This window comes from Nicotiana tabacum, chromosome 22, assembly GCF_000715075.1.
Source record: "Nicotiana tabacum cultivar K326 chromosome 22, ASM71507v2, whole genome shotgun sequence".
In the NCBI taxonomy this organism is placed as follows: domain Eukaryota; kingdom Viridiplantae; phylum Streptophyta; class Magnoliopsida; order Solanales; family Solanaceae; genus Nicotiana; species Nicotiana tabacum.
The window spans coordinates 7,314,620-7,342,171 of record NC_134101.1 but is presented as its reverse complement, the minus strand read 5'-3'; the positions used below and the strand labels follow the sequence as shown (position 1 = coordinate 7,342,171).

At 36.2% G+C, this 27,552-nt stretch overlaps 4 protein-coding genes across 6 annotated transcripts; 3 read left to right on the top strand and 1 right to left on the bottom strand.

The window, feature by feature from the left end:
- The first annotated feature begins 3,861 nt into the window (after positions 1-3,861).
- Positions 3,862-6,157, top strand: LOC107792599 (uncharacterized). Its single transcript, XM_016614834.2, has 3 exons — positions 3,862-4,179; positions 5,559-5,671; positions 5,755-6,157. Exons 1-3 carry the CDS (start codon positions 3,932-3,934, stop codon positions 5,883-5,885), a joined length of 492 nt encoding a protein of 163 aa, XP_016470320.1. The 5' UTR covers positions 3,862-3,931; the 3' UTR covers positions 5,886-6,157.
- Positions 6,158-6,320: 163 nt separating this feature from the next.
- On the bottom strand, positions 6,321-11,846 carry LOC107792600 (cyclin-C1-2-like). Of its 3 annotated transcripts, none has more exons than XR_012705089.1 (11): positions 11,689-11,846; positions 11,501-11,607; positions 10,195-10,234; positions 9,439-9,483; positions 8,396-8,514; positions 8,161-8,275; positions 7,855-7,899; positions 7,564-7,711; positions 6,870-6,970; positions 6,657-6,777; positions 6,321-6,523 (listed from the first exon to the last, which is right to left on the bottom strand). XR_012705089.1 is itself a non-coding variant. In XM_016614835.2 (10 exons), the coding sequence occupies exons 1-10, from the start codon at positions 11,718-11,720 to the stop codon at positions 6,771-6,773; spliced, it is 756 nt and encodes a 251-aa protein (XP_016470321.1). In that variant the 5' UTR covers positions 11,721-11,846; the 3' UTR covers positions 6,321-6,770. The 3 variants fall into 3 exon arrangements, 1 of the variants encoding a protein (XP_016470321.1); XR_001649580.2 differs by having other exon boundaries at positions 6,873-6,970; XM_016614835.2 differs by having other exon boundaries at positions 6,321-6,777; positions 6,873-6,970.
- Positions 11,847-13,052: 1,206 nt separating this feature from the next.
- Positions 13,053-16,440, top strand: LOC107792602 (uncharacterized). Its single transcript, XM_016614837.2, has 6 exons — positions 13,053-13,373; positions 14,685-14,884; positions 15,373-15,513; positions 15,625-15,705; positions 16,002-16,129; positions 16,229-16,440. The coding sequence occupies exons 1-6, from the start codon at positions 13,145-13,147 to the stop codon at positions 16,272-16,274; spliced, it is 825 nt and encodes a 274-aa protein (XP_016470323.1). The 5' UTR covers positions 13,053-13,144; the 3' UTR covers positions 16,275-16,440.
- A 1,259-nt stretch (positions 16,441-17,699) lies between these two features.
- LOC107792595 (uncharacterized) lies at positions 17,700-19,312 on the top strand. The gene is made up of 2 exons (XM_016614826.2): positions 17,700-18,385; positions 18,838-19,312. Exons 1-2 carry the CDS (start codon positions 17,800-17,802, stop codon positions 19,299-19,301), a joined length of 1,050 nt encoding a protein of 349 aa, XP_016470312.1. The 5' UTR covers positions 17,700-17,799; the 3' UTR covers positions 19,302-19,312.
- Positions 19,313-27,552: the final 8,240 nt, after the last annotated feature.

The window sequence follows — 27,552 nt, the reverse complement described above, 5'->3', positions numbered from 1 at the left end:
AACCACGACCTACCCTCGTATGATTTTAACTTCATCAACCGAACAACTTTTAGATTACAGCCTATTATAACCTAGGAATTAAACTCATAATCCCTCATTCACTTGTAATAATCTCTTTGTAATAACTCTATTACAATGCTAACAACTCGATTAACTCTAGCCAAGACCCAAACACAAGGTTTATGATTTTACAAATGGTTTCCTACACAATGCTTATAGCTAAGCTAAGTAGGAATTACACGTAAATCACTCTGACAAAGGTGCAACCCATCTAAGGATATATAATAATACAATGCTGGAAACTGGTCCTTCGTTATGTTATTTTTTGTTCGTGAAGTCTGGACGTCACTTGCAAGATGGCAACACACTTGAGAGAAAACTTAATTAATTCTTGGATGTGCAAGTGTATGTTTTCTTCATTGCTTCATGTTAATAATATCCAAGTGATGTCACTTGGATGATGCAAGCAAATATCTGGTACAAGGCATTCTTCATAAAGTGATTGTTGCACTGTTCACACTGTTGCGTGTGTGCAGAGGAACAGTTGCAGTGACTTTACAACTGTGAGAAGTTGACTGATACAGTCAGCAAGGGAACTAATGTTCATTTGTTCCCTCTGTCGTCTCTTTGACTCTAGCTGTTGGAACTTGTGCTCGATTTGAGATTTATTGTGCTTTGGAACCTTAAGGATGTATAACAGGTTCCCGATCTGATTCTTATCATAAAGTTTGTTAGATCATCAAAATATGAAAATGGACATTTAACTTATCATTGTATTTGTTTTAAGCTTCGTCAATGAGATTCAAATGGACCCTCTGAATATCTCTAACTTAACTTTTCTTTACTAGAGAGTTTATTCAAACATGATTACTAACTATTACAATAAGTTTAATTACCAATGAAATATCAGCCATAGTGGTTATAGTTTTATTTGTACTTTCTCTTTAATTATTATTACAGTCAATTGAATATCAAATTAAAGAGTAAGGGCAAAGTATGTGCTGTCCATGTTGTTTAAAGTTAATCTTGCTTATGTTGATATTATATTCCAGGATTTAACTTTATTAAGAATTGTTTCAGTCAAAGAAAGACAACTTCAATTTGCTGTAAGTAGAACTAGAAAAGGAGATTTTTCACCTACCCAACGCTTCACCAAACTCCAAAGAGTTTGGCAGAGATGGTATGATGCTAGCTGATTATGAAAGGGAAATGACTAAAATAACAAAAAGAGAAGGAAGAAAAAAAAAATCTACGAGAAATGACGCAAAAAAAAAATAAAAAAAATAAATAAAATTGCTTGGCGTAAGATAATTAACTAAGCATTTAGGGTTAATATGGAGTACTTTAATACACTGTGTACGGACCTGGTTCATGCTTGAGTTCCTTTGTCAATCATTAAAACAACGAAAATGGACAAAAATGTCCTTGAACTATTTGGAATAGCTCAAAAATGCCCTCCGTTTATTTTTGGTACCAAAAATATTCCTGCCGTCTACATTTTGGACCACAAATGCCCTTAAACCGTTAGTCTTGCCATTGAAGCTGACATGGCAGTCCAACTGGGTTAGATTTGCTTACATGGCCATCCACCCAAGCAATCCAGCATGGCAAAATTATTTTTTCGAAAATTTTTATTAAAATACAAATCAACACTTATTCCGAAAATAGTAAAAAAAATTCGGAAAAAATATTTATGTCGGATTTTTTTTATTATAATACAAAATCAACACTTATTCCGAAAAAAGTAAAAAATTTCCGAAAAAATTATTCTTGATTGTGGTTTATGATTTGATTAAAAAACTCCATTGTTCTCTTTTGTGAATTTATGATTAGTTTGATCTAAATTTTTAGATGCTTATCTGTTATAGGTTCACAAAAAGTACACCTCTACTGTAAGTATCAATTGGTTCATTCGAAATTCTTATAATTTTTCGGAAATTTTTTACTTTTTTCGGAATAAGTGTTGATTTTGTGTTTTAATAAAAAATTCCGAAATAAATAATTTTTCCGGAAATTTTTTACTTTTTTCGGAATAAGTGTTGATTTTGTATTTAAATAAAAATTTTCGGAAAATAATTTTGTCATACTGGATTGCTTAGGTGGATGACCATATAAGCAAATCTAACCCAGTTGGACTGCCATGTCAGCTTCAATGGCAAGACTAACGGTTTAAGGGGTATTTGTGGTCCAAAACATAGACAAGAGAGTTATTTTTTCTACCAAAAATAAACGAAGGATATTTTTGAACTATTTTAAATAGTTCAAGAACATTTTTGACCATTTTTCGCATTTCGAACTTTTAAAGGTGAAACTCCGCGACTGTATCTTGGACAAAATCCAAGAGATTGTCATAGAGTTTTACTTTTTTTAAGTTTGAAATTCATAACACTGTCGTGAATTTCAAAATTCAGTACGTTATTCTGGATTTTTCACTGTTATAAATTCATAACACGGTCATGATATTTTCGAAAAATGGTTACTTTTCAACGAACTTTCAAACACTACTTCTCAAAAATTAGCACGAAAAATGGGTAGCCCTTGCAATATTTTATTAAGACCAATGACGTAAAAAAAATATAGAAATGTGAATATTTTTGTGTAGTCTTTATCTTTTACCCTCGCTTTGCTGGTGGACAAAACGTCAAAGTTAAAAATTAAAAGTGTTGCCCATGAGGCAAGCGAGGGGCAACACTTATTGAAGTTCTGTTCATGAGCCAAGCGAGAACAAAAATTCAAGACCATACTATTCGTGTACTTCACCCGAATTGGGTAGTGCATTTCTCATGCGGGCCAAACCGTTGAAGAGTTGGTCTAGTCGAGAGTAAGACCGTAAAAATTGTATGGGGCGCCCTATTTGTTCGTCCCTTTTAACTTGTATCCGTTTTATTTTTCAATTTGCATTCGTACCCGCTTTTTTTTTTGTTTTGTTAAAAGCGTTTTAAAAAGACGATAATTAAAGACTATTGGCAGAACTGTAGACTACGGGACAAAATGTCAACATGTTTTGGTATGAAATTTTAGCAAATAAATTAAATAATCTCATTATGCATTAGCAAAAACTCATTAGAAAATTACATACTGCAAGACAAAAATTTATGCATGTTTAGTCTGAAAATTTAGTAAATGAACTAAAAAACTTCAGCTTGTTTAGACTGAAATTTCGGATAAAAATCGTGATAAAACTGTAGACTGCAAGATAGAACTTCAACATGTTTTGGTATGAAATTATAGCAAATGAACTAAATAACTTCAGCATGCATTAGTAAAAACTCATTAGAAAACTACATACTGCAAGACAAAAACTTAAGCATGTTTAGTCTGAATTTTTAGCAAATGAACTAAAAAACTTCAGTTTGTTTAGACTGAAGTTTCGGATAAAACTCATGACAAAACTGTAGACTGCAGGACAAAACTTCGACATGGTTTGGTATGAAATTTTAGCAAATGAACTAAATAACTTCAACATGTATTAGCAAAAACTCATTAGAAAATTATATACTGCGGGACAAAATCTTAAGTATATTTAGTCTGAAATTTTAGCAAATGAACTAAAAAACTTCAGCATGTTTAGATTGAAGTTTCTAGATAAAACTCATGACAAAATTATAGACTGCATGATAAATAACTTAAGCATGCACTAACATGAAATTTTAGCTTAAATGTGAAAATTTTCACGAATAAGGTTGTAGATCACACGATTAATGCGTGATGCAGGTTTTATATATTTTATCAGGAGCATAATTGTCATATTATTATGGAATTTTTGTCAGGTGGCTATCAAATCAATAATTTTTAAAAATAGGGGTACGACTGCAAATCTCCGGTAAGACCTCAGTATAGTTGGGCTTTGGTTGTGTAGCCCAGTCACTGCGCCCAATACCTTGACCCGAAATAAGGAAGAAGCATAGCGGAGTACAGCACCAAGCCATTAATGGAGAAAAATTCTTCAGTCGTCCCCAAGCCATGGAGTCATCATCCGCTTCATCATCATCATCATCACTTTCAGATATTACATAGTTGTCCATTACACAGCCACATGTTGCAGCGGAACAATCATATTCCAACATGCCCACTTTTCACTCCTTTTCCGCAAAACCCTCAACAGATTTCACCTGCTATTTTGCCGGACGATTTGAATCCGCAGATTTCTGAGCCTAATGGAAATTTTACTGACTCGAGGTTACTTTTCCCCTATGTCCTTTTGTTCTTCAATGATGAATTTAATGCTTCGTTGTTTCTCTGATTAAAATTGAGCTAATCTGAAGATTGATTTTTTTTTTTCACGGCAGGAAATTAAGTTGTCTGTGTTTCTGATGGTGCTACTGAAGTAGTAGTTGCTACACATTGTACTATATTGTGATTATCTTAGTAATGCTATTAGTATTATATATTGATAATAAGTTTACTAATTGGCAGGCGCGGAGCTAGAGTGTCGGCTTTGAATTCGAACATTGTTTTTGTCTTAAAAGTCCATTGAATATGTATAAACTATTAATTTAGAACCCAGCAACTTAAAATGATTAGACTCCCGAACCCATAAGCTTGAAGTCTTGGTTTCGCCTCTGCTAATTGGTAGTGTTTTTACCTCATTTAATCACGAGTTTATTTATACCACAAGTTTTAAACATGAGTACTACTGTATATGCAATGTTGTTTAGAGACTAAAAGTTGAGATGTTTCATGGCTACCTTTAGTAGGAAGAGTCTAAAAGTGTTGGATACATTTTTCTCCAAACATGGAATTGTTTTTGTGGAGATCTCAGATGAAAAAAGAAGAGATATGTAGGAGCATCAACTGGACAACTGCTCCCTCCAGCCATATACATCACACGTCTGCCTTCAAACTGTGCTTGCTGTCCTCCCCCTCTGGCTTCCCCTGTTCCTCTTCCATTGTCCTGAAGAGTCTTTCCACTTGTCCCTTTCCACTCCCATACTCAATTTCTTGGCTCAGGCCCTCATCCGCTCTATCACCCGCTAAATCATTCTTCTTTATGTATAAACTCTCCTGGAGTCCTACATCGTCCTACAGAATGCAGCCATCTCCAAGCGAACTTAATTTTCTCCTCCCCTTAATAGAACATCTTAAAGTCCATTCTAAGTTTCAAAAAAGTTCTATCAACTTCAGAATTGCACATGCTCAGGGTGGCTGCATTTGGTAATCTTGAGTTGATTTGGGCTGAATATGGTGATTGACTATCAAGGAAGAGGTGCATGTGTGTAAACTATGCTGCCGAATAGTGATATCTGTTCAACCTCTGTTATCTTAAGAAACTCTTGAAGAAGGGGAGTTTGTCCATCCTAAACACTGAGAAGTACTACACGATCCAACTTTTCTGTGTCTTCAGTTTTATTCTTGAAAAAGGGGTGAAAGTTTTTTGAATCAAGTAGGTGTTGTAGACAGTGAGCCTAAACCTCACTGGCATCAGTGGCACGATCCCTTTCTTGTATCCATTTGAAACTTTGATTTTGAGATGTTAATGTTGTCTTAGAGCTGTCAATTTCAAGGCTTTTAGTTTCACCCTGTAGTTTTTAACTAATTCTGTCGCTTTTCATCTGAAGAATGATGCAAGACGAAGATCAGGACTTAGAAGATGAAGAGGACGAGCCTATGTTTGTCCTTACAGATGAATGGAGGGATTTCTTTGCTAAATCTGAAGCTAAAAGGAGACTAGGTGATGATTATACCCCTTCCCTTTTAGCTGTTCTACTTGCGCTAGAGGTAATTAGTTGACTAATGTATTTGATTGATATGCAGCAAAAAAGCAAGCTAAGAAGAAAGCGAAGAGTAAGAACACTGATGGGAACACACCAGCACCAGCGACTGATTGTAAAGTGAAGATCGAATCTGCTGTATGTCCAGAGGTCAAGTCCGAGAATGAGCAATGAAAAAGGCCTTCCATTATGATGCACATTACATACAACCGGGATAAGCCTTTTTGTAGTTTTCAGAGTAAACGTCAAGATATTTTGATTCTAAGTCTCAAGAATTGTGTCTTGCCTTGAGAAAATGTTTAATTGACTATCACCTGGAGAGGCAGCCCGAAGCTGATGTAATATGCATTTCTCGATTGTTATCATCCTTGTAATTGTGCCTTTTAAGGAATATTATCATGACTTCCTTGATTGAGGTACCTTTTCATATTTGTTGTTAGTCGCAATTGCTTTCATCCCAGAGCTATTTACAAATTTTTGCTTAGGTTTTAATTATCCACAACACTAAAACAACATAGCAAGAAGCCACCATTTCTTCCAAATATTTTTCAACTTTAAACATTGACAAAATTATGAATAGCCGAGTGCTTGTGTCTCCGAAAAAGGTGCTGAACTTTAAACTGGAAATGTTGTCTATTCTTTAAAGGAACTAAAGATGTCATACAGGTCAAGTAATACACATTACTGAGTTTAACATTTTCATGCCTTTTACCTTAAGGTGGTGTTACATCAAATCCGACTTATTCCTATTACACGCGGTTGCTGGTCCAAAGCTGCCACACCTTCTTTCCTTTTCGTCTCCTCGGGCAATCCTGCAGGGGTGAGTTTTGGGCGGATTTTGTGAGTTCCACTTAACCCATTGCTTCCACCTCAACTATGTATACATATGGGGAAGAAAAAAAAAAGGATACATATAAAATAAGATCACACTAATTTTGAACCCACTGAATTTGCCTCTGTAATCAAGCTTGTCATTTAACAATGCCGATGCTTGACTTCCCACTCTTGAATCTCTTAATTGGAAGTAGCATTGGAAGCTGTTGGCCATTGTGCAATTGTTTAACACCTGGCTCGCAAAAAGAAAACAAGTTGTTCATAAGAGATCTGAGACAACAAAGTTGAGATAACGGGAGGCCAAGTCACTGCCACGGTAGCAACTACCTTCCAGCTAGCTTGCTCATTGCAGCATTTACCCTCTCATCTGAGATCGATTTATGGCTGTCATAAAAATCTAGTATCTCCATTGCTATATTTTTCACCTGTCAATAATGAGAAATTAGTTAAAAGATGATGCTAGGAAGAAACTTCATCTAGGATAGTCAATGCTCCAAGCTGTTTAAACCCCGTTGGAACATGGCAGGTTGTTTGAGCAACAATCTGATTATCATATCTTGAATCGGTGCTTTCGTGAAACCTTTTGCATCATACTTACCTATACACCTGATGTAAATCATTTTGACCAAAAGTGTGATAGATCAAGTTTTATTTAAGCATAGACTATCTTATCAACTTATTTCACCACCCACATTTGACATAACGAAGTACATATGACATGAAGCAAGTTCTAGGAGTTGAGAAAATCCTAAAACAACATAGAGCAGAATCAATCCTCTCTATCTTCCTTACAGTGACAAAACTACATCTCTAAATGACAAGTAAACTATGAAACCTGGGTAGAAAATAATGTCAGTTCACGTATCATGAAAAAATAAAATAAAATAGTGACAAGTTAAGCTAAAAGTTATCCGTATCAACTTTGTAATATAGGAATTTGATTTTTAAGAGAGTCTACGATGGTCTTTCCTGGTTATATTTCAAAATCACAGGCACAGATTTGAGTTTGCATACATACCACATTCATATCAACTCGAAGCTCCTCAAACCAGGCAGTTGTTTCTTTATCTTTCAGCACACTTGCAATATATATGCAGGCTAAAGCAATCAAATGTGGCGGATGTATAAGAATTAGGTCCATCTTATAGGTGTCATTTACAAGTCCCCTGGAATTTAAGTAGAATTCCAGACTTATCAAAACAAAACAAGAATGTATAATTTTGGAAATACCTATTATGGGACGTCATATTTATCTGGTAAATTTCATAACTGAAAATCAAAGATATGAAGGCCTCTGAAAGTTTCTTACCAAGTCAATTGAGTTGTATCGCTCATGCCAGCATCCTGAAGGAACCTGCCAATTGAGTTAAAAGTTCAAGTTGTGTATTTATACTGGATTGTTGTTGTTGATCAGCTACATAAGGAATATTATAATTTGATTGCTTGGAGACTGCAAAAACACCTAACACACAACTATCTACTCCAGTCTTGTCATTCATATCCAGAACTCCTTCATTAGTAAAATTCAAAATGCATTAACCAATTTTAAGATTCTATAATTTCTGCTGAATAAGGGTGAGAGCTGGCCTGACAAAGCATACTCCACGATACTTACTGTGATAATGAACGATATGGATGATATACAACTAAGTAATAGTTTAGGGCTTCCAAAACTTTCATCTCCATGTCAAGTATGTCTTTTATTTCATACTTATACTTCTCATCAGAATCTGCATAACCAACCCATAAAAATCAACATCTTGTATTACAAATTAACTAAATTATGTAATCCACGTAGCAACAATAGGATATCATAATAAGTACTTCGTCATTGCAATCAAAGTACTTACATAATTTCTTGATATAAAATACAAGAACTCGGGCCTGCACAGTGCTTTCTTCTGCTTTTGATGCCAAATACAAGCAAGTTGGAGCAACCAGACGAGGATCATACTCGGTCATACTTCTCCTACGGACAAGAAAAACGATGACTAGAGAGAACAGTAAAGTAGAACGTTTCAAGGTGAAGCAATGGTAGCCCCCCTAGAACATAAGTGTGACTTTAAAGGTTTCAATTTTGTGAAACGGAAAGGATATATAAAGTCCAAATTAGAGAATTCTCCTTTCAATTAGAATGACTTTGTCCACGATTACTATTCCAAAAAACAGTTAACACATGGTTTCCAGATACAAGCAAACAATTGGTCCAACAATCAGAGCAGAGGGTGCTTTCTTCTTTCTTTCTTTTTCTTAACTTTTTTAAGTGAACTTTTTTGTAACATATTTAAGTATTGTACACATATTTCCATTTTTTGTACGAATAACTAAAGTGGTTCATCCAATAACCTTTCTGAATCAGCTTATTTATTTGTTTTACTTAATTTGCTTCATGATATAAAGTCATTTTCTGATAATGTGTTTCTGACAGAATATAGTGAATCACAATTTGAGTGGCCGCAGCTGGTGATTGCGTATATCTGTGAGGAAATCCTTTGGAGAAGTGACTCTTCAGACTCTCTCACTGACAGAGCTGAATTTCCTCCGCCAGTTCTGCATCAGAACTTTACAGCAAGTAATACCAATCTTTTTTCTATTCAGTTCTACATTTTGTTCGCAGCGCTGATTCGCTTTTCCTCTTTTATGATCCATTTAAACAAGCCAAAGAATTTACGCAATATCTTTAAGAACCATTAGGTGATCAAAATCTCATTGGCTTAAAGTAATATGGATTTATGTTTTGGCGGTGGCTTTTTGGGTTAAAAGTTCCTAAAAGTAACGTACCCTCCACACCAACACCCTGAAGGTACAGTGCATAGTGTACTTCTCTGATTAGGTAAATAATTTAAAATGAATAGTGTACTGTCCTTCTAATATCAAAGATAACACGATATACCTGACATATACGCGTCTCATGTACGTAATAGCAGTGGCAACAACCCTGGAAATAACCACATATTAGATACCAAGATTGCTGAAAGTAGCAAAAACAGGTGCTTTAATATATGCGTATTTATACTCATATAATGTTTCATTATTCAGTTTCATGCTTATTTTGATCTGTTGCTAAAATTTCTCCGTATAAACATAGCATAGCTTTAATATATGCGTATGTATACTCATATAATGTTTCATTATTCAGTTTCATGCTTATTTTGATCTGTTGCTAAAATTTCTCCGTATAAACATAGCATAGTTGAATCTTTCTACAAATTTTTGAGAACATTGTAAATCACTTGACTCAGTGGTGAAACATAGTACAGTGTAAAATTTCTGTCAGTGATCTTCTGTGAAAGTTAAGGAGATACACATAATAAACACTCAGGTCCAAAATGCAGTCTTGAAAAGTTTGTGATACAAAATGAAAAAAAACAACTGTGTCGATAGGTAATCTACAACCTATGATCCATATATTGAGCAGAAGACACACTTATGTAGCATCAGAGCATTAACGTTCCTCTATCATCAAGCGAGTGCTCTAACTATTAACTAGCTACAACTAGTAGATTCTTCTACCTTTCAGCTAAAGGTTATGATCCTCAGACAGAAAATTATGCTCGTAAAGAGAAAACTATGCTGATGAGAGAACATAAGAAATGTTCATTACTTATAAAAGAAACGCTTTATAAGCAGATGAGGATAGAAAACAGACCTTTGTCTCACTTTCACATTTTGAGCCAATCTTGCAACATCTGTGAGAGAGCAGAGAAATTAACAAATCAAACGAGATGGAGAAAGTTATTTAAGTTATCAAGTGCAAAATCATGATTCACAACAAGAACTGCAAGTCAGGCAAAGATACCAGCCATATATACATTAAAAGAGATACGAGTAAAGCAGAAATTCTAATAAGTTTGGTATGCAAATACGAAATATGTTCGAGAAAGAATAAGTGGTGCTCAAGAGGTATGCTGAATGTTTCAATTATTCCTGTAAAGTGAGCATATGCCAGACAAATGATTTTAACTGTAATTACCAGCGTGTAAATCAGCAAAATTTGCCATATCATGTAGAAAGATGCATATTTTTAGTACAAGATTGATATAGAAACTGACTTCCAAAAGAACAGTATTTTTTAATATTTTTTTAATAAGGTAACAGTATTTTGTTTATACTACATACTTTGTACAAATATTTTTGCTATGTTGGGTTTTTATTACAAATACTTCATTGTGACATTACAACAGATAAGGTGAACCAGAACTTTTTCCGTTTCTGTTGACTGAAACTGCGATTAATATGCACATCAGCTTTCCTAAAGTATATTTTGAGCTCTCAAATACCAACAAGTTTCATTCTTCCAAACGAACCTCAATGTAATTTCTAAGCAAGCAATAAATCTTAGATGACAGTTGAGTGTAGGTAGTACAGTTCGAGGGCCAGTGAAAATTCTGAAACAAATGGGAATCACATAACATAAAATTTCCCATCTCTGGTCTTTGGATCTCGAGTAACTATATTATTAATTTCTTTCAAGATAGGAAATCAACTGATTCCAATAGAAATAGCTGAAAAGAAAAGAAATTCGTCATTTCAGAACAATAAATTAATTATTATACAGATCCAACCATCCAAGGTCCGATAGGGTGGAGAAAAGACATGTATTGTTAGCTATTATTTATGAAGAAATTTTGAAACAAATATATCCAATGACAGTATCCACAGCAATAACAGCATTTGTTACCTTTTTGTACTTGGATGCAGTTGCTTGGTGCTCTTTTCATGATCATTAAATTTATTAAACTTACTAATTGAAAATTATAAGAAAATGTTGCAAAAAGAAATCAAGAAAGAAGTAACATCATAGGCTGAAGCTTAATATGATAGCCTGAAAACTCCAGCAACTTACTGATATACTTGCAAATCCAAATTAACCATAAAAACTATACTTTATGTCAATTCCAATTAGTAAACTCTACATTGAAAAACACTAGAGAAAGAAAAATAATGGGAATTACAATTAGACATATGCAATTTGATGAGCTTGAAATCATCGAGAGTGATTCCTCTATCTTTATCCAGATGATGCACTACCTCTACTTCTTCAGGGTCCAGAAGTTCTTTGCTGCAAACAACGAGAAAATATTATACAAAAAAAAAAAAAAAAAAAACAAGAAAGACTAAGAAATAAGGATTTTAGACGTACTATTGAGATGAAGTCCAGAAATTGGCAGCCATATGATGAACTGAGGAACACCCAGAATCGGAAATTGGGTTTTAGCTAACTTTTAACTGGTACGAATTCGACAAGTTATCAGTTATAAATTCACATCAACTAATCGAGGTTGTCAAGGATGTGAACTGATGCTCTCACTAGGGGAATTAATACGCGTTGTAATTTTTTTCCTTATAAGATTTTGTCCCATTGGGTTTTCCTTGCAAGGTTTTTAACGAGGCAACCAAAAGGCGTATTTCTAAACATGTATACTCTTTTTTCTTCACTAGGATTTTTTTTCCCATAGGGTTTTTTTCCTAATAAGATTTTAACGGGCACATTATCTATGGACATCCAAGGGGGAGTGTTATAAGAAAAATCAAATTATAATGGATGTGTACTCTTCCTCCATGATTTCTCAAATGATTAATGACATATTCAATGACATATTTCTATGCTTAATGACATATTAAATGACATATTTTTCTTCACTTTTCATGCCTATATAAAGGCCTTGTAATAAATAGGAAAATACACACAATTGAAGAAGAAATAAAAATCTCTCCTCACTTTCTCTCTATATCTCTTAGCTTGTTTTTTCTTGTTTTATATTGTTACTTTGAGCTATATTTCATAACAGTTTATTAATTATTCTTTAATCTTTTTCTAGTCAATAATTATTATTTAATCCTTTCCTGGTCAAAGTTGACTCAATGTAATACATTAAACCAAGAAAAGAAAAGACAGTACTGTATTAGATAGACAGTCAACTCTTATATCTCATTAACAGAACAGAACATGTGACTTGTGTTTTACCATTTTAAACATTAAATAACAATACTTCTTTAATAGAAAACTGTTACACTTGGAATGTCCATCATAATAATAAGATTGATGGTACGAGATTACTACTAGGATTAACGGTGATACATATATGATCGCTACATTCTTAATCAGATATCTCAAGTTCGATTTTAAAAAAAAAAAAATATTAGTAGACATTGCTTTCGATTTAGAAACTTACACGACTCAATTCCGGCTAATGAAAAATTAATAAAAGTATCAGACACTGAATACAAAATAATATGATATTCTGAAATTAATATTAACTCTCCAAATAAATAAAAAAAGGAAAAAAAAGAAGAAACTGAATGTTGGAAGATGACCAAAACCCACCAAATCCCGTTATGGTAAGTATGCTGTCTTAATGTCCTAAAGTAATCTGTTACACCTAAAAATAATCTAATCCTAATTGGGAAAATATTTAATTATCCACGTGTCCATTTATCATTGGTTAGTCTTACGTAGACCAGCCTCACTTCCCACTCCACTACAAAAACTCCGCCATTTTCTAAGCATTAAAAGCTCCTCAAATAAAAACGTTAAACCCTTCAACAAATCCTCAGAAAAAAAAGAAAAAAAATCCGGTGATCGGACAGTAACGGAGATGGGTCAAAAAGGGGTTATATCGCCGGCGAAGAAACTGTTTTCATGGGTTCGAAGACAATCGAAGAAAGTGAAAATCTTTTTGGGTTTAACCACAGCGCTCACGTTATTGGTTACTCTCAAGTTGGTCGTCCATGATCACAACTACTTCTTTGTTATGGCTGAAGCTATTCATTTGATTGGGCTTTTGGTTTTGATTTACAAATTGACCACTCTCAAAACTTGCTCTGGTAATTTCAGTCGTAAAATCTTTGTTTTTTTGGTAATAAAAATTAATTCTTTTATTTTTATTTGCATGTTGCTCTTTTTTCTCGATATACAAGCTAGAAAATTGGAAACTTTCGTGTTACTCTGTTACTGCTAGTCTGCTCTGTGCAAATTTATTGCTTTTTGTGTAGTTTCCCTTTTGATTGAGTTGTTTCATTATCTGACAAAGTGAAATTTGGACTCCGTGGGGAAATTTTCATTTTTGATTATTTGCTTTTATAAATAATTTTTTATCCACTTTTAGATAAATAGATATGTTTTTTTTTTCTCGGCATCTTTATAAATTTAGACGAGTCAATGTTTATTGTATTCACGGTTTGTCTGTGGCAGCTAAAAGAGTTCTCCTTTCTGTGTTCCTTTTTCTCCTTTTACACTTTACTTTGCTGACATTAAATTTGGGATATTCTATTTATAAATCAGTTTTTTCGTATACCTCTTTAGCCCCCCTCCCCCCAAACCCCCCACCCACCCACCCACAACCAAACCAAAGAAAAAACAGGAAAAAGAAAAAGTGGATTTTAGGTATTTATTGAATTATTTGAGTCATGAGACAGTGTCCAATTATGTGGCCCTTTCAAGGCCAGTCATTTTCTGATTGAATAATAAGGTAAAACAACAAAATGACTGTCATGCTCGTCTTGGACTTGGCTGTACCTTTTGTGTTGGTCAGGCTCATGTGATGCCGACATCAATGAGGAATTCTCTTGCATCTATACCTTATAAAAAAAATGATACAGTTGAATGTGACTACTTGAGTTATTGTCACAGATCATTCGATTGCTAAAGTAAGAGTGTGTATCAAATCTGTTTCATGAGGGGACTCTTGATAGTCAGGAACTTAGGATTCAGGAACATATTTATGTATGTCAAGCTGAATGACATGCTGTCTTACAAGAAATGATATGTCCAAAAGGATGATTCATTTTGCTCTTAGACAGTTACATGGTGACATCAAAAAGATGATTCATTTTGCTCAAGGCATTGTAATCTAATTTAACGTTATGACAGTGTAAATCTTTTACATTCCCTATTATCCCTCGATAAAATGATTGTCCAATGTGTTCCCGTTGTATAAAATGTACTACTTCAGAACCATGTTATTACAGGCAGAATGCAAGAAGTCCAACATGAGCTGTTTTTACTTGTAGCACTTGTCAAATTATTTACTATTTATACGAATTTGCGATTTGAGGCTTAGTAATTCTTTCTACTGTACCAAAAAAAGATTCCTTTTCACCATTTATCTGATGTTCTTTCTTTTCCTGCTTTGTTAGGTCTTTCATTGAAGACTCAAGTGCTTACAGCTATATTTTTGGCCGTAAGGTTATACTGTAGTTTTATCATGGAAGCGGATATCCACACTGTGCTAGATCTAATCACCCTTGTGGCAACGTTGTGGGTAATATATATGATGAAGTTCAAGCTGAAGTCATCCTACATGGCAGATCTGGATAACATGCCCTTATATTATCCGGTAAATACAATTCCACTCCACGACTCTTTCCTGTATGATTTTGTTGAATTAAACGCTGGTTTCTGCTAATTCATTGAGTAGTTCTTAAGCTTATATTAGTGCATATACTTTTCGTATAAGTGTTATTTCTATGTCCAAATGTGTGATCCCATTTACTCTGTCAATGATAAAATGCTATTCTATTTTTATTGTTTTTTCTCCCCAACATGATCACTTGCCCCCATTTGTGATGATCTTGACTTATATAAGTTCTATTAGATGCATGTACATTGTTACCAAATGAACAAACAAATTAGAAGGAAGAAGGTCTAATATTTGTTGTTCGAGTACTAACAAAGAAAGATTACAAATATGCACTCACAGAAAAGGAACTCAAATCCCTGGCCAACCAACCAGGGATGCGATGAGATGGCGCTTTGTAAATGATTTATTTGCAAATGGAATTGCTTCATGATATTGCTTTTGAACTACGCCACTCCTTTGCACAGATAGTTCCTGCCGCGGTTATAGCCTTCTTTGTCCATCCTACTACAACTCATATTCTCATCAACCGGATGCTTTGGGCTTTTTGTGTGTACCTGGAATCTGTCTCGGTGCTTCCTCAGCTTCGCTTGATGCAGAATGTTCAGGTTCATATCTCTTCTTTTCCAAAATATATAGAGAGAAAAAAGCACGTCTTCTTCTTAAACTTATCTTTCCTAAATAAAAAGCCAATAATATGTTATATTGTTGCATTTCAGATAATTGAACCATTTTCAGCCCATTATGTTTTTGCACTGGGTGTTGCAAGATTCTTAGGTTGTGCTCATTGGATTATTCAGGTTAGTTTTATAGTATTATCTTCTGCTCTATATCTTCTTGAACAATGGGAGGCAGATCAAGGGCAGATCTTATGGTTCAACTGAATCTTTGGCTCGGACTATGTATACCTTCGTGAAATTTTTTTAAGATTTATAAATATAATAAGATCACACTCATTTATAACCTACTAACTCTAAATTCTGAATTAGCCCTTGCAAATAATATGGTCCAAATGGCAACTTACACATTAGTCCATTATCAACGCGAGTCCAAGCTCTATAATGTAAACTTAAGAATTGCAACTATTCCTATACAGGTTTATGACACTGCTGGAGCATATATATACTTGGCTGGACGCGGTTACTTCTGGATACCAATGGTCTTTTTGGCAGAAATTGTTCAAACGTTTATCTTGGCCGATTTCTGTTATTATTACGTAAAAAGGTGAGTCATTTAGCCCGAGTAGTTCAACTACAATCGTAAATCCAATTTCATATACACGAGTTTTAGCAAATCTAATATGTTCTCGTTTGTGATTTGCAGTGTTATGAGCGGCCAATTGATCGTTCGCCTGCCAACGCCGGTGTAAAATGCTAATGACTATATTAACAGAGACTGTAACATTTGTCAGTTCTTAAGTTATTATGTGAAATCAGTTTCTCCATCCTATCTTTTCTTTGAGAAAGAAGCAAAAGTTTTTGTTTTGGAGATTGGCATTTTCTGAATTTGAAATCTCAATCACATAAGTTTCAGGGACGGTGGATTTAATCGTGCACTGCATCAGGATATCAGAACTTATACAGATCTTTGCTTTTCTTTTCCCCCCCTTTCGCTAGTACAGGAGATTATATATCATAAGTGTGGTGGAAATTGAAGAAGAAATATTTTCAGAACTTTGCTCTGTACTTTTTATGGGATACACTTCTTTTATACAATCTAAAAGAAAAAAAATGTTTTTATCTTTTTGAAAACTAGTTAGGATTCGTTTGACCATAGATTTTGGTTTTATTTTTTTAAAAACAAAAAAAAATTGAAAATATTATTTGTTTATAAAGTATGATCGTGTTTTGGTAAAAAAATTCAAAAAAATTCAAGTTCTAAAAATTGGTGAAATTTTTTCTTTCACTTATAAAATTATTAATTTTTCTTTAAATAAAATATATTTTAAAATATAATTTTAACTTTCAAAAATTATTTTTTAACACAACTTTTAAATTTTATTTTTCAAGTTTTAATTAAATTTATGTCCAAATAATAGCAAAGATTCATTCTTTTATCCAAAAGAGAAAAAACGTAAAAATGTGTGAAATTCTTACCGTCACTGATTGAAAAATAAACTTTATTTATTACTCCTGTATGATTTACATAGTAAAAGTCTTTGTTTAATTATTTAAGTACTTAATGAAACACCTTGACGTAGTATGTATCAATCTTTTTTTAAAATTTTTAAACTGTGTATCTTGTCAAACAAATGACCTTGTGTTATTAATTTGATGTAGTAATCAAGTTTTAATTGTGCTTTGAGATTAGTTGGTCATTCACGCCCCGTCGTACAGAAATTCCTAATGACCTAACTGATAGCTGACGTGTACTTTGAAACTGGCCCCACCATGCGTCAAGTTCACCAGTCTTTTCCAAAAAGGGCCCACCAGAACATAAACAACGTGTGTCCTTATTCGCCACGTGTAAAGTTAACCACACATTCCTAGGAGACACCAAAATCTTTTCACCCACTTGGTCGTACTATTCATTAATGGCCCCTTCTGCTAAGTTCAGACACGTGTCGCGAAACTAGAACCTCAGTGCACGTGCCACAGTTCAAAGCCACGTGTCAGATAAAGAGCATGCAGGTCTTGAGGTGGTGGATTAACGCTTTTGCTTCATTAAACGCTTTGGACTAATTAATCTTACGTGTCATGAAACTCTCACTTCATCGTCTCTTTTCTTGCCACGTGGCTTTCTACCCGGCCTTTTCTCTGACTCTACATTTACTGCTTAAATAGTTCTGTTTTTCTATCCTCTTTAATATTAGTAAAGTAACATCGTTGTTCCAAAAGATAAAAGCTTTTACAAGAAATCAATTAGCTGAACGTTTTATGAAGTTTTAATTATATATGTTTACTGTGTTAATGGCGAAGGATTGTAAAATGTTGGAGCTTTTGAAGGAAGATGATAATGGGATTGAATTGAGTTTAGGATTATCCATTGGAGGAAGTTATAGCACAAAAAAATCAGATTATAAGATGTTAATAGAGTGCCAAAGGTCACAAAAGAGGGCAATACATAGAGAAATGATGGAAAATGAAGAACAAATTTCAGCGCAAAAAGTTCGTAGAAAAGGGGAAATTGGTACTTTTAGCAATGAATGTGGTACCTATGAAGCTGCAAAAAGCTTGAATCTTTCTTTGAATCAAGATTCAAATGTAAATAATCAGAATGTTGAAGTTCCATTTTGGGATCAGAATGCTGGGAAAAGGGAATTGATGAAGAAAAATGTGCTACAGGGTGATGATTGTCGGGGTTTTAGGCGTTATAATGAGAATAGGGGTGGGAATATGAGTTATAACCAATGTATGAGTAGTGAATCGGAGGGAAATTTCTCCAGCAAAAGCAGTGTTAAGAATTGCAAAACGTTGTCAAATGGCTCTCCGGAAAGATGTTCCTCGACAATTTCAGAATGCCAAAGTTCATCTCCTAAAGGTAATATACTTTGTTCTTTTAATTTGAAGTTATATATATATATATATATAGGTTCCACATGTTGGATTTTAAAACCGGGGAAAAACAATATGTGCCTAGTACAAGGGGAAAAAAGTTAAAGCAATGTGAATAAACATTGGCCCTGATCACCTATGTTACTCGGGCTTTACAAAAACGTCATTATTGGGTGTCCATCGAATCCTTCAAAAGTACGGTATTTATGGATGATCCGATACGGTGCGGCTGCATTTTGAAAAGTCCGTGCAATATAGTTGATCACCACCTCCTGCCACCTCCTAAAACAGAGGAAGTTTAAAGAACATTTAGCTACATTTACTCTCACACCCCGTTTTACCCTGCAAACATACGTATGTCATGGATCAAAAATTAATGTGAACAGCTTTATCTTTTTATTGAATACATTTGATCCTAACAAGTTGGTGGCTTTGCAGGTCGAAGCAGTAGTGATAATGCACAAGGAATACAGCCTAGTACTTCAGGGAGAAAGCATACACAGTTTGAACAACTTACAACTAATGTCATTCCTATCAAAGAGGAACAGAACCAAAATGCAGAGAAGAGAATGCAATTTGATGCTAAAGTAGGTCCCAATTCCACAAACCAAGCAAATGTAGGTCCATTTTCTTCTCCTTTGAAGCAGATTCCAAAGTCTGAAATCAAGAATTGTGGCATTTCATTGCTTTCTCGAATGCCGTGTGTGTCAACCACTGGTAATGGTCCAAATGGGAAGACTATAAGGGGGTTGTTATACAGGTATAATAATAGAACGGAGATTAGCATTATCTGTGTTTGCCATGGAAAATCATTTACTCCTTCTGAATTTGTGGAGCATGCTGGTGGAGTTGATGTATCACATCCTTTGAGGCATATCACTGTAATCCCCCCTTGTTCTTGATTGAAGCTAAATCATCCTCAACCTCTCTGCCTTTCTTTTTCTTTTCTCTTTTTTTTTTTTGTTGGGGGACTAATAGCCTGTTTTGACCAAACTTTTTTTTGAGTCAAAAGCGCTTTTTTTTATTTTTTTGTCCGTTTTTTGTGTTCCTTTTTTTTGTCAAAAATGTTTTTTTTCTTAAAGTAAGGTGTTTGGTAAAGTTTTGGAAAGGGGAATAAGTGCTTTTGAGGGTAAATAGAAGCAGTTTTGGAGAAGCTATTGCTTCTCACTAAAAATACTTTTGAAAAAAATACACTTAGAAGTATTTTTTTAAAATTTGATCAAATACTAATTGCTGCTCAGAAGTGTTTTTCAAATTAATTAGTCAAATATAAATTAATTTTTACTAAATTAATTAGTCAAATACAAATTAATTTTTATTAAAATTACTTTTAAGAAAAGCACTTTTGAAAAAAAAAAAATCTGATAAGCTGTATTTTTACAGCTTGATCAAACCGGCTATAAGTCGAAACGGATAAACCGGCTATAAGACGAAACGGATTTATATGAAGCGACATAGACCTGAATATCCATACTTGCTTGGCTTGAGCCGTAGTTATGTTTCTTTGGCTCGCTTGAGTTGAGTGAAACCTTTCTCCACCTTCGTAAGGCGGAGCAAGATCTTCCTACATAGTATTCTCTTGGGGGTTGTTAAAGTGTAAAAATTTTGCTCGGTCTGAGGCTTGGAAAAAGAATTGTGTGAACCTTCTTTTTTTTGTTGGACTTTGAAGTATCTCTTCAAAATGGCGACACAAACAAACTTCGGAATATACGGGTAGCATCAAATATGTTCTTATATGTGAAATGTTCTTATATGTGAAAGAAAGAAAAGTGAACAAAAACAAAAGAAAGAAAAATCAAAAAGATGTAAGCGCTTACATCGACATTTCTATGATGTAAGCGCTTATCTCGACAGGATATTCAAATACCTATAAAAGGGGTATGTATTTTTTATTTGTAAATTATCCCTTAACTTCTTCTTTCTCTTTTCAATTAATTAAGAGTTATTTTTTACGTGATCGCAAGTAAGCAAAATTATCAAATTACGTAAATTTTTTCTAGTACAATTTATTACTTTTCTAACATATACTGTGTTTGTTACTAGTCACTAGTCATTGTCTTCGACGTAAGGAACTTCCTTTTCCAGATTCGTGCCAAAAAACAAACACTTTTATCAACAGAAAGTAATATTCTCATAATTTCATTGGTAGAATCTGTATATGGCTAGTTCCCTATAATCAGCACCAGATACCAATGTTCTCATTGGTACCACTTGTTGTATGGGCTATGGTGTTCATCACGTGACCGACTTTTTTTTTATCCCACACCCCATGTTCGGTACCCCTTATTTACTCGAAAAATGAATAGAGTTGAATTTATACGCAGTTCTGAGAAATTGTAACGTAACTTAACACAAAATGTAAGGATAAATAGAAATGTAAATATAGATTGCGAAGAATGCAAAATAGATAAGGTTATCAGAACAATGAATCTTAGAATTCAACAAATAGAATCAATCTAAGAAATCTGAAAGAGCGATTCTTTACTGTAGAAAAATATAGCACTTTTATTACAATATAAGCCTGAAAAAAAATTTGTTTTACATAAATGGTAACCAAGCCCTTTTATAGTGGAGGGATTTGGCTCTAAGCATAATAAAATAAACATTCAGTGGGAGACCCATGATAAGTCAGTTTTTCCATGATTTCTGCCAAGATTCTCTCTAGTGGGATTGCAACGGCTTTTGTCTGCGAGCTCGATCTTGCTTAGAACCCTCGATTTTGGTTTGAGCTTGATTTTGGCTCGAACTCGTGATCTTGGTTCGAGCCCGATCCTGGCTCGAGCCCTCGAATTGATTCGAGGTCAATGTTGATTGGTCTCTGGATTATCAGCATAATAGATCTACTCTGCATCATGGTTCGATTTCGATTCGAGCTTGATGATGATATCGAACTCGACACGGATTGGCCTCCCCGGGTTCGAGGTTAGTTTGTTCCACCTTCAGGGTTTTACTTCGATAGATTATCGTTCGAACTCGATCGGACGTGCTAAGGCTGAAACCTATTTCGACCGTATACATATAGTTCCCTCATTTCTCAGAAAGAATGTGGCGAGAAACGATATGATTTTTTAACAGTTCGATCGGATTATAACCTGTTATTTTCATCGGGTTCGACCATGACGCATCTAGTAGTTGTCCCGTCAGTTTAGTCTTTCAAGGCATTTAATGTATGCCAGGCGGTGGTCGGCCACTGCTGATACTGAACCGCCATCGCTTGAACCTATAAATAACCATTTCTTTTATCTTTTACATCTTCTATCTTCCAAATTTCTCAAGTTCTTCTTCGTACTCTCCAACTTACCAGTAAATCTGTGATTTCTTTCTGCAAAAGCCCCTCTTCAGTTCTACCAAATCTTTGTCACTTTCTTCTATTCCTCACCTTTGAATTCGAAAATGGCGAAAACATCGCAAAACATTCCTCAGAAAGAGAAGGCTTCATCTTCACAGTGTGCCGCCGATGAGACACCGGCAGAACCACGGCCTGAGGAGTGTGTTCCCCGGGCGTGTGTCCTTACTTCAGATTTTAAGGTCGATAAAGGTTCATCGGTCCCTGGCCGGTATGAGCCGGTATCGAGGTACATGTGTTCGATAACCGAGAAGCACCTCGAACAGCTAAAGAAGGATTGCAATTGGGGTGAAAAAGAAATAATAATTGCTACCCCTAACGAAGATATCACTTCTTATGTGAAAGGGTTTTTGAATGTATATACTTACCCTTTCACTTTAGGTCCCCTCGATTCCGTTATTATTAACTTCTGTCGACAATACCAGATAACCCTAGGCTAGGTCCATCCTTCTTTGTGGCGGATCGTTATCCTGATCCGATATTTTGTGAGCAAAATCGAGGGGATGCCGTTCACCCTCGACGATCTTATCCGATTGTACCGTCATTGACTTTTACGAGGAGGGTTAATAAAACTTCAGCGTCGGGCTACCAAGGCTCTGTTCTCGAGTATTGACGAGGACATGGACCGGGGTTGGATGGGCAGGTTCGTTCGAGTAAGGACTTCGGACCTTATTCCGACTGAAAAGATGCCCTTTCCCGAAGAGTGGAATATGAAACATAAGTGTGATCTTGCTGTTACTTCTACTTTGTTCTTTAATTTACTCTCTCATCGACACTCCTCTTTTTGTGATGTAGCGGTTCCCTAGATGCCCGGAGCAGTTCCCAATCTCAAGAACTGGGTACGAGCCCTTGTTTCGACCTCCACATACGCCGAACGCTCATGGCGTGATTTGTCAAAGGGTCGGTGGGAGGCCAAAAATTACGGTAAGATCATTTCTCGGACTCTTTGATGATCCGAACGAGGTGGTTTTCAAAATATTTTATTAAGGTTTTCCATATGCAGGTTTGGGTAAAGACGCGGTTTTGAGGCCCTTGTCCAATGAGGATGAAATTTCGGCCTCTGTCCCAAAGCCGGCGAAGGAAAATAAAAGGAAAAGAGCCTCGGTTCCCGAAGATCCAAAACCGAATAAGAGGATGGCTCGTAAGCCGAATAAGAATGTCATTCCTTTGACCGTGGAATCCGTTCTGCGTCTAAGAAGAAGAAGAAGAGGAGAAGGAGGAGGAGGAGGAGGAGGAGGAGGAGAAGAAGAAGAAGAAGAAGAAGAAGAAGAAGAAGAAGAAGAAGAAGAAGAAGAAGAAGAAGAAGAAGAAGAGGAAGAAGAGTCCGCGCTGGCAGTCCGAATGAAGAGAACCACCGATGCCTCATCGCCGGCTTGATTGATGATGCTCTATGAGGCTACGCCTCGAACTGAAGATATACCGGAGAAGGATTCGGGTAGAGTCCCCGAACTATCGGATATCGAAGACGCATCTAATCGGAGTCGACCGGCAGGGGATATGACCGAAGAGGCCCTCGAACCCCTTCGAACCGAGGAGAACGCTCCAGGCGATTCATTTGGGGCAGCAGCAGTCGAGGATTCGCCTACCTTTCTCGCTTTTTCCGCAAGGGTGATTCGGGAAGCTCAAGCTATGGAGCCCTCGATCTAGACATGCCTCTCGATGAAGAAGATCCCTTTCGTGACCTATTTACCAGCATTGAGGACGTTGCCGGTGCTAGTGATGAATCGAATCTTTTTCACGGATTGCGGCAGGCTTTGAATCAGGTGAGCTTTTAAAATTATTTTGTCGGTACTATCTTTATGTTCATTTTTCGTTAACTTCGCTTCTTGTTTCTTTGTAGGCAGTGACAGTTCATCGAGAACAATGTTCTCGATCCCAGAATGAGCTGCATCGATTCGAGGCCGACCTACAACGGGCTACTGACGAGAGGAACTCCCTTAGACTTTCCTTAAGGTAGAGAGAAGAGGAAATAAAAGACCTCCGAGCTGAGCTGGCCAAGGCTTATCGAGATCAGACCGATTTGTCTAAGCAGATAATAATGCTTTTGAAAGCATATGGGCTTGATACCGGAACGATAGCTAACATTTCGGTCTCGCAGCTGCAGCAAAAAATCGAGATGATCGGGAAGCTTCGTGAGGAGGTCGACGTGATAAGAACGGAGTCTTTGTGGTGGAAAGAATGTATGGACCGCGTTGCTGCAGAAAAAGAGACTGCTCGAGCCCAGTTATCATCGTCTGAAACCCAACTTCAGAAAATGAAGGAAAAAGGCTTGGTTCAAGCAAGAAGAATTGAGGAGCTTGAAGCTCGGTTGGCCTCTGTACTTGCCAAGGCCGAATCCGATGCCGAAAAGGCAAAGGCCGATGCGGATGCGCTCGTGGCCGTCTATCGGGCCGGTGCTGAAGCTGCCCAAGTCCAGGCAAGAGAGGCACCCGAGTCCGCCGATATTCGATTGGGTCGCCGAACTTGCTAAGTGCCGATCCAAAAGGGAAACTCTCGAGGAGATCCATGCTCGTGGTTTCGATCTCGCTGAAGAGATAAAAAAGGCCAAAGAACTCGAAGTCGATGCTGAAGCTCTGGTTTTTTATGGCGATGACGATGACGATGGGAGCAAGAGCAGATCCGAAAACGGGGGGGGAGCCTGATAAAGAAGAGACCGCTCCTGATCCGACAGAGAAGAGACTGCCCCCGTAGATAACCAAGAAACTTAGCCCTTAGCTTTCATTTTGGTTTTTTGTGTTGGGTCCTGTTCGGACATTGTAAACATTTTTGTATATATATAAAGATCTTTTCTTTTCCCGACTTCCCTATGTTTTATTCTCTGCCTCGTGAAGATTTTGTTTCATTCATGCCTTATGAAGATTTTCATAAGGCTTTAGGAAATTTGATCGTATTTGGACCTTGTAGCCTTTATAACCGAGTGAGTGCTTGCTCAAACTCGAAATAAGGTAGCCCGTAGGCTTAGTAGTCGAGTGAGTGATTGCTCAAACTTGAAGTAATATAGCTCGTAGTCTATTAGTCGAGTGAGTGATTCGAACTCGAAGTGATATAGCCTGTAGGCTTAGTCGAGTGAATGATCTGAACTCGAAGTAATGTAGCCCGTAGGCGTAATGGTCGAGTGAGCGTTTGCTCGAACTCGAAATAAAAGTAGCCCGTAGGCTTAGTCGAGTGAATGATTCGAACTCGAAGTAATGTAGCCCGTAGGCGTAATGGTCGAGTGAGTATTTGCTCGAACTCGAAATAAAAGTAGCCCGTAGGCTTAGTCGAGTGAATGATTCGAACTCGAAGTAATGTAGCCCGTAGGCGTAAGGGTCGAGTGAGTGTTTGCTCGAACTTGAAATAAAAGTAGCCCGTAGGCTTAGTGGTCGAGTTTATCTTAATTCTGATTGCATAATAAATCTCAAAATAGAGGAATTTTCCTTGGATATAAGATGCCGATAAAGAAGAGAACTTTCTTCGTACGTTATTACACGCCCGGGCTCAGGCCAATCTATATGAGCATGGTTCGCTTCGACCATTTGGCTCTTATAACTTTTCCTATTGGAACCCTGTTGTTGTGAAATAACTTTCTTGCGAGGCCTCGGATATTGTTGTAAATGCTGCACGATCAATGGTTGCCTCATTAAAAATGTTACAACACATATTTTCGTACGTACGAGTATGTCGCAAGTCAATTAATGTAAGCTCAGAAATGAAATCATATTTGAAAGTTTACAAAGTAAGTTAATCATGTTACCTCGGAGGTTACAAATATTGAAGATCATGAACAACAAGTACAAAGATGGTTGGAAGGTTCAAAAGCTAAAGGAATTGAAAAACATAATGTTTCGTCGAAAATCGACAAATTGGGAATGTTATAGCATGTACTTTTGGAGTAAGACTAGGGTGTTTAACATGATAAGGAGGTTATGTTATGAGTTATGTTATTCGTATGATGTTATGTGTTATGTTTTGAAGTCAAGCGAGTAGTGGAACAAAAGTCGATGAAAGTCATCACAAGTTACGTTCATAAGTTTTACTGAAACTTTGGGTCAAATGTAACTGCCATTTTCTCCCAATATACGTAGAGTTATGGGGTGTTCCACCCATCAAATGAAATCTCTATGCGTCTATTTTCCAACACATTAAACCGTTTGTCAATACGATATCGAAGTAGAGAGATATGGGCATTTTTGCGAGACTGCGCAGACTGTCACCTACTTGCTTAAACGAGAATCCAAAATTGGGTATGTTCGGGTCGTCCAAAAATGGGCTTGTTCGGGTCATTCAAAGAGACCTTTTTAAAGGATTATCCCCTTCATATATTAGGCTTATAATAGGGAAAAATAACCATACTTAATCTCTGCAAAATTCCTCCACAAATTTCCCACAAACCCCAATTTATTTTCTCTCCCTTTCAAGTTGTAATTGGAGGTAAAGACTAGAGTTTGAAGAACCAAGATAGGAGCCGAGTTATCCAACAAATAAGGTAAGTTTACTGCTCTCTTTTATCCACTTTTTTTCTACTGTAGATGCATAGTAAGTCGTTCTATATTTGTAAGAACTAACGGGACGGTGATCGAAAGCCGTGAGTTCGAGTTATTCACTTGTAGTGGACTGTTTTGTGGTGCTGTTGGGCTACATGTTTTACTACTGTTTTGTGGAGTTTTGGAGGAGTAAGGGTGTGAAGAAACACCACATAAATGCAGGATGTTGGGCTGGTCGTTCGTCATAACATTTTCGGGTTGTTGACACTACTACGGTGGTCGTTTTGTGTATGAAGAGATTGGAGTGTGTTGGGCTATTTTGTAGTATTGTGTGGTGTACACAAGGCTGGAAAATAATGTATATATGTTTTATTGTTGTTTTTGGTGTTGTTGGTGTTATCTTGAATTTGGAGGAAGTAAGGATTATAGGGGAGATGTTTTCTGTTTTAATACAAAATAAGCTTGTCGTTCGTTGTGTGTTAGTTGTACCTTTCGTAACTTAATGATAGTATTATTATCGTTGTTGTAGATTAAGGTGAGAAGAGGCGAGTTCAAGTTGGTGATTGGAAAGATTGTGATAAGGTATGTTAAGGCTAAACCTTTCTTCAATTTGGATGAACCCGTAACTACATGAGTTTGATAACGAGGCATAAAGAGAAGTTTGTATCTCAGAAATTACAGTATTCTCCCTTATCGGGACTTCATATTCAGTTTAGTATTGTCTTCTTTCAGCCAAGAGAGCAGAGAGTATATATATATATATAGTATTACATTATATACAGTATTACAGTATTTTCACCACCATCGAGCTATAATCGGTGGGCAGGCCCCTATTGGGCAATCTCTGATCAGATGGTAAGTTATATACCGAGCCTACTGTGGCCGAGCGCCTATGAGCAAGCCCATGATGGCCGAGATACAGAGCCTAGTATGGCCGAGCGCCTATGAGCGAGCCTACTACGGCAGGGCAGTTACACATACCGAGCCTTATAGGGTCGGACGACTATTTTACATACTATATGGAGAGAGTTGAGTCAATACCAGTAGGTAAGCATATCTTCAGATTATTTTTGACTCCCAGTTACATTCAGTTATTATATCATCAGTTCAGTTTCACCTTTCAGTTATTATGTTGCCTTACATACTCAGTACATTATTTTGTACTAACGTCCCTTTGCTGGGGACGCTGCATTTCATGCCTGCTGGTCCTAATAGACAGATGGATAGATCTTCCTAGTAGACAGAGCCAAATATCAGCTTGGTTGGTAAGCTCCACTTCCCCGGAGTTACCAGGTCTAGATCTTGGAGTCCGTTTTATATATACAAGTTTGATGGGTATGTCGA

Bases quoted from the DNA above. Each gene is read 5' to 3' on its own strand.
- LOC107792599 (XM_016614834.2), top strand. From the start codon at position 3,932: ATGGAGAAAAATTCTTCAGTCGTCCCCAAGCCATGGAGTCATCATCCG. The intron at 4,180-5,558 runs GTTACTTTTCCC...TTTCATCTGAAG, and splicing joins GGAAATTTTACTGACTCGAG to AATGATGCAAGACGAAGATC. The intron at 5,672-5,754 runs GTGATGATTATA...ATTGATATGCAG, and splicing joins TGAAGCTAAAAGGAGACTAG to CAAAAAAGCAAGCTAAGAAG.
- LOC107792600 (XM_016614835.2), bottom strand. From the start codon at position 11,720: ATGGCTGCCAATTTCTGGACTTCATCTCAATA. The intron at 8,276-8,395 runs GTAAGTACTTTG...TTGGTTATGCAG, and splicing joins ATTTTATATCAAGAAATTAT to ATTCTGATGAGAAGTATAAG. The intron at 7,900-8,160 runs GTAAGTATCGTG...CTCAATTGGCAG, and splicing joins CCATATCGTTCATTATCACA to GTTCCTTCAGGATGCTGGCA.
- LOC107792602 (XM_016614837.2), top strand. From the start codon at position 13,145: ATGGGTCAAAAAGGGGTTATATCGCCGGCGAAGAAACTGTTTTCATGG. The intron at 13,374-14,684 runs GTAATTTCAGTC...CTGCTTTGTTAG, and splicing joins CACTCTCAAAACTTGCTCTG to GTCTTTCATTGAAGACTCAA. The intron at 14,885-15,372 runs GTAAATACAATT...TCCTTTGCACAG, and splicing joins ACATGCCCTTATATTATCCG to ATAGTTCCTGCCGCGGTTAT.
- LOC107792595 (XM_016614826.2), top strand. From the start codon at position 17,800: ATGTTTACTGTGTTAATGGCGAAGGATTGTAAAATGTTGGAGCTTTTG. The intron at 18,386-18,837 runs GTAATATACTTT...GTGGCTTTGCAG, and splicing joins CCAAAGTTCATCTCCTAAAG to GTCGAAGCAGTAGTGATAAT.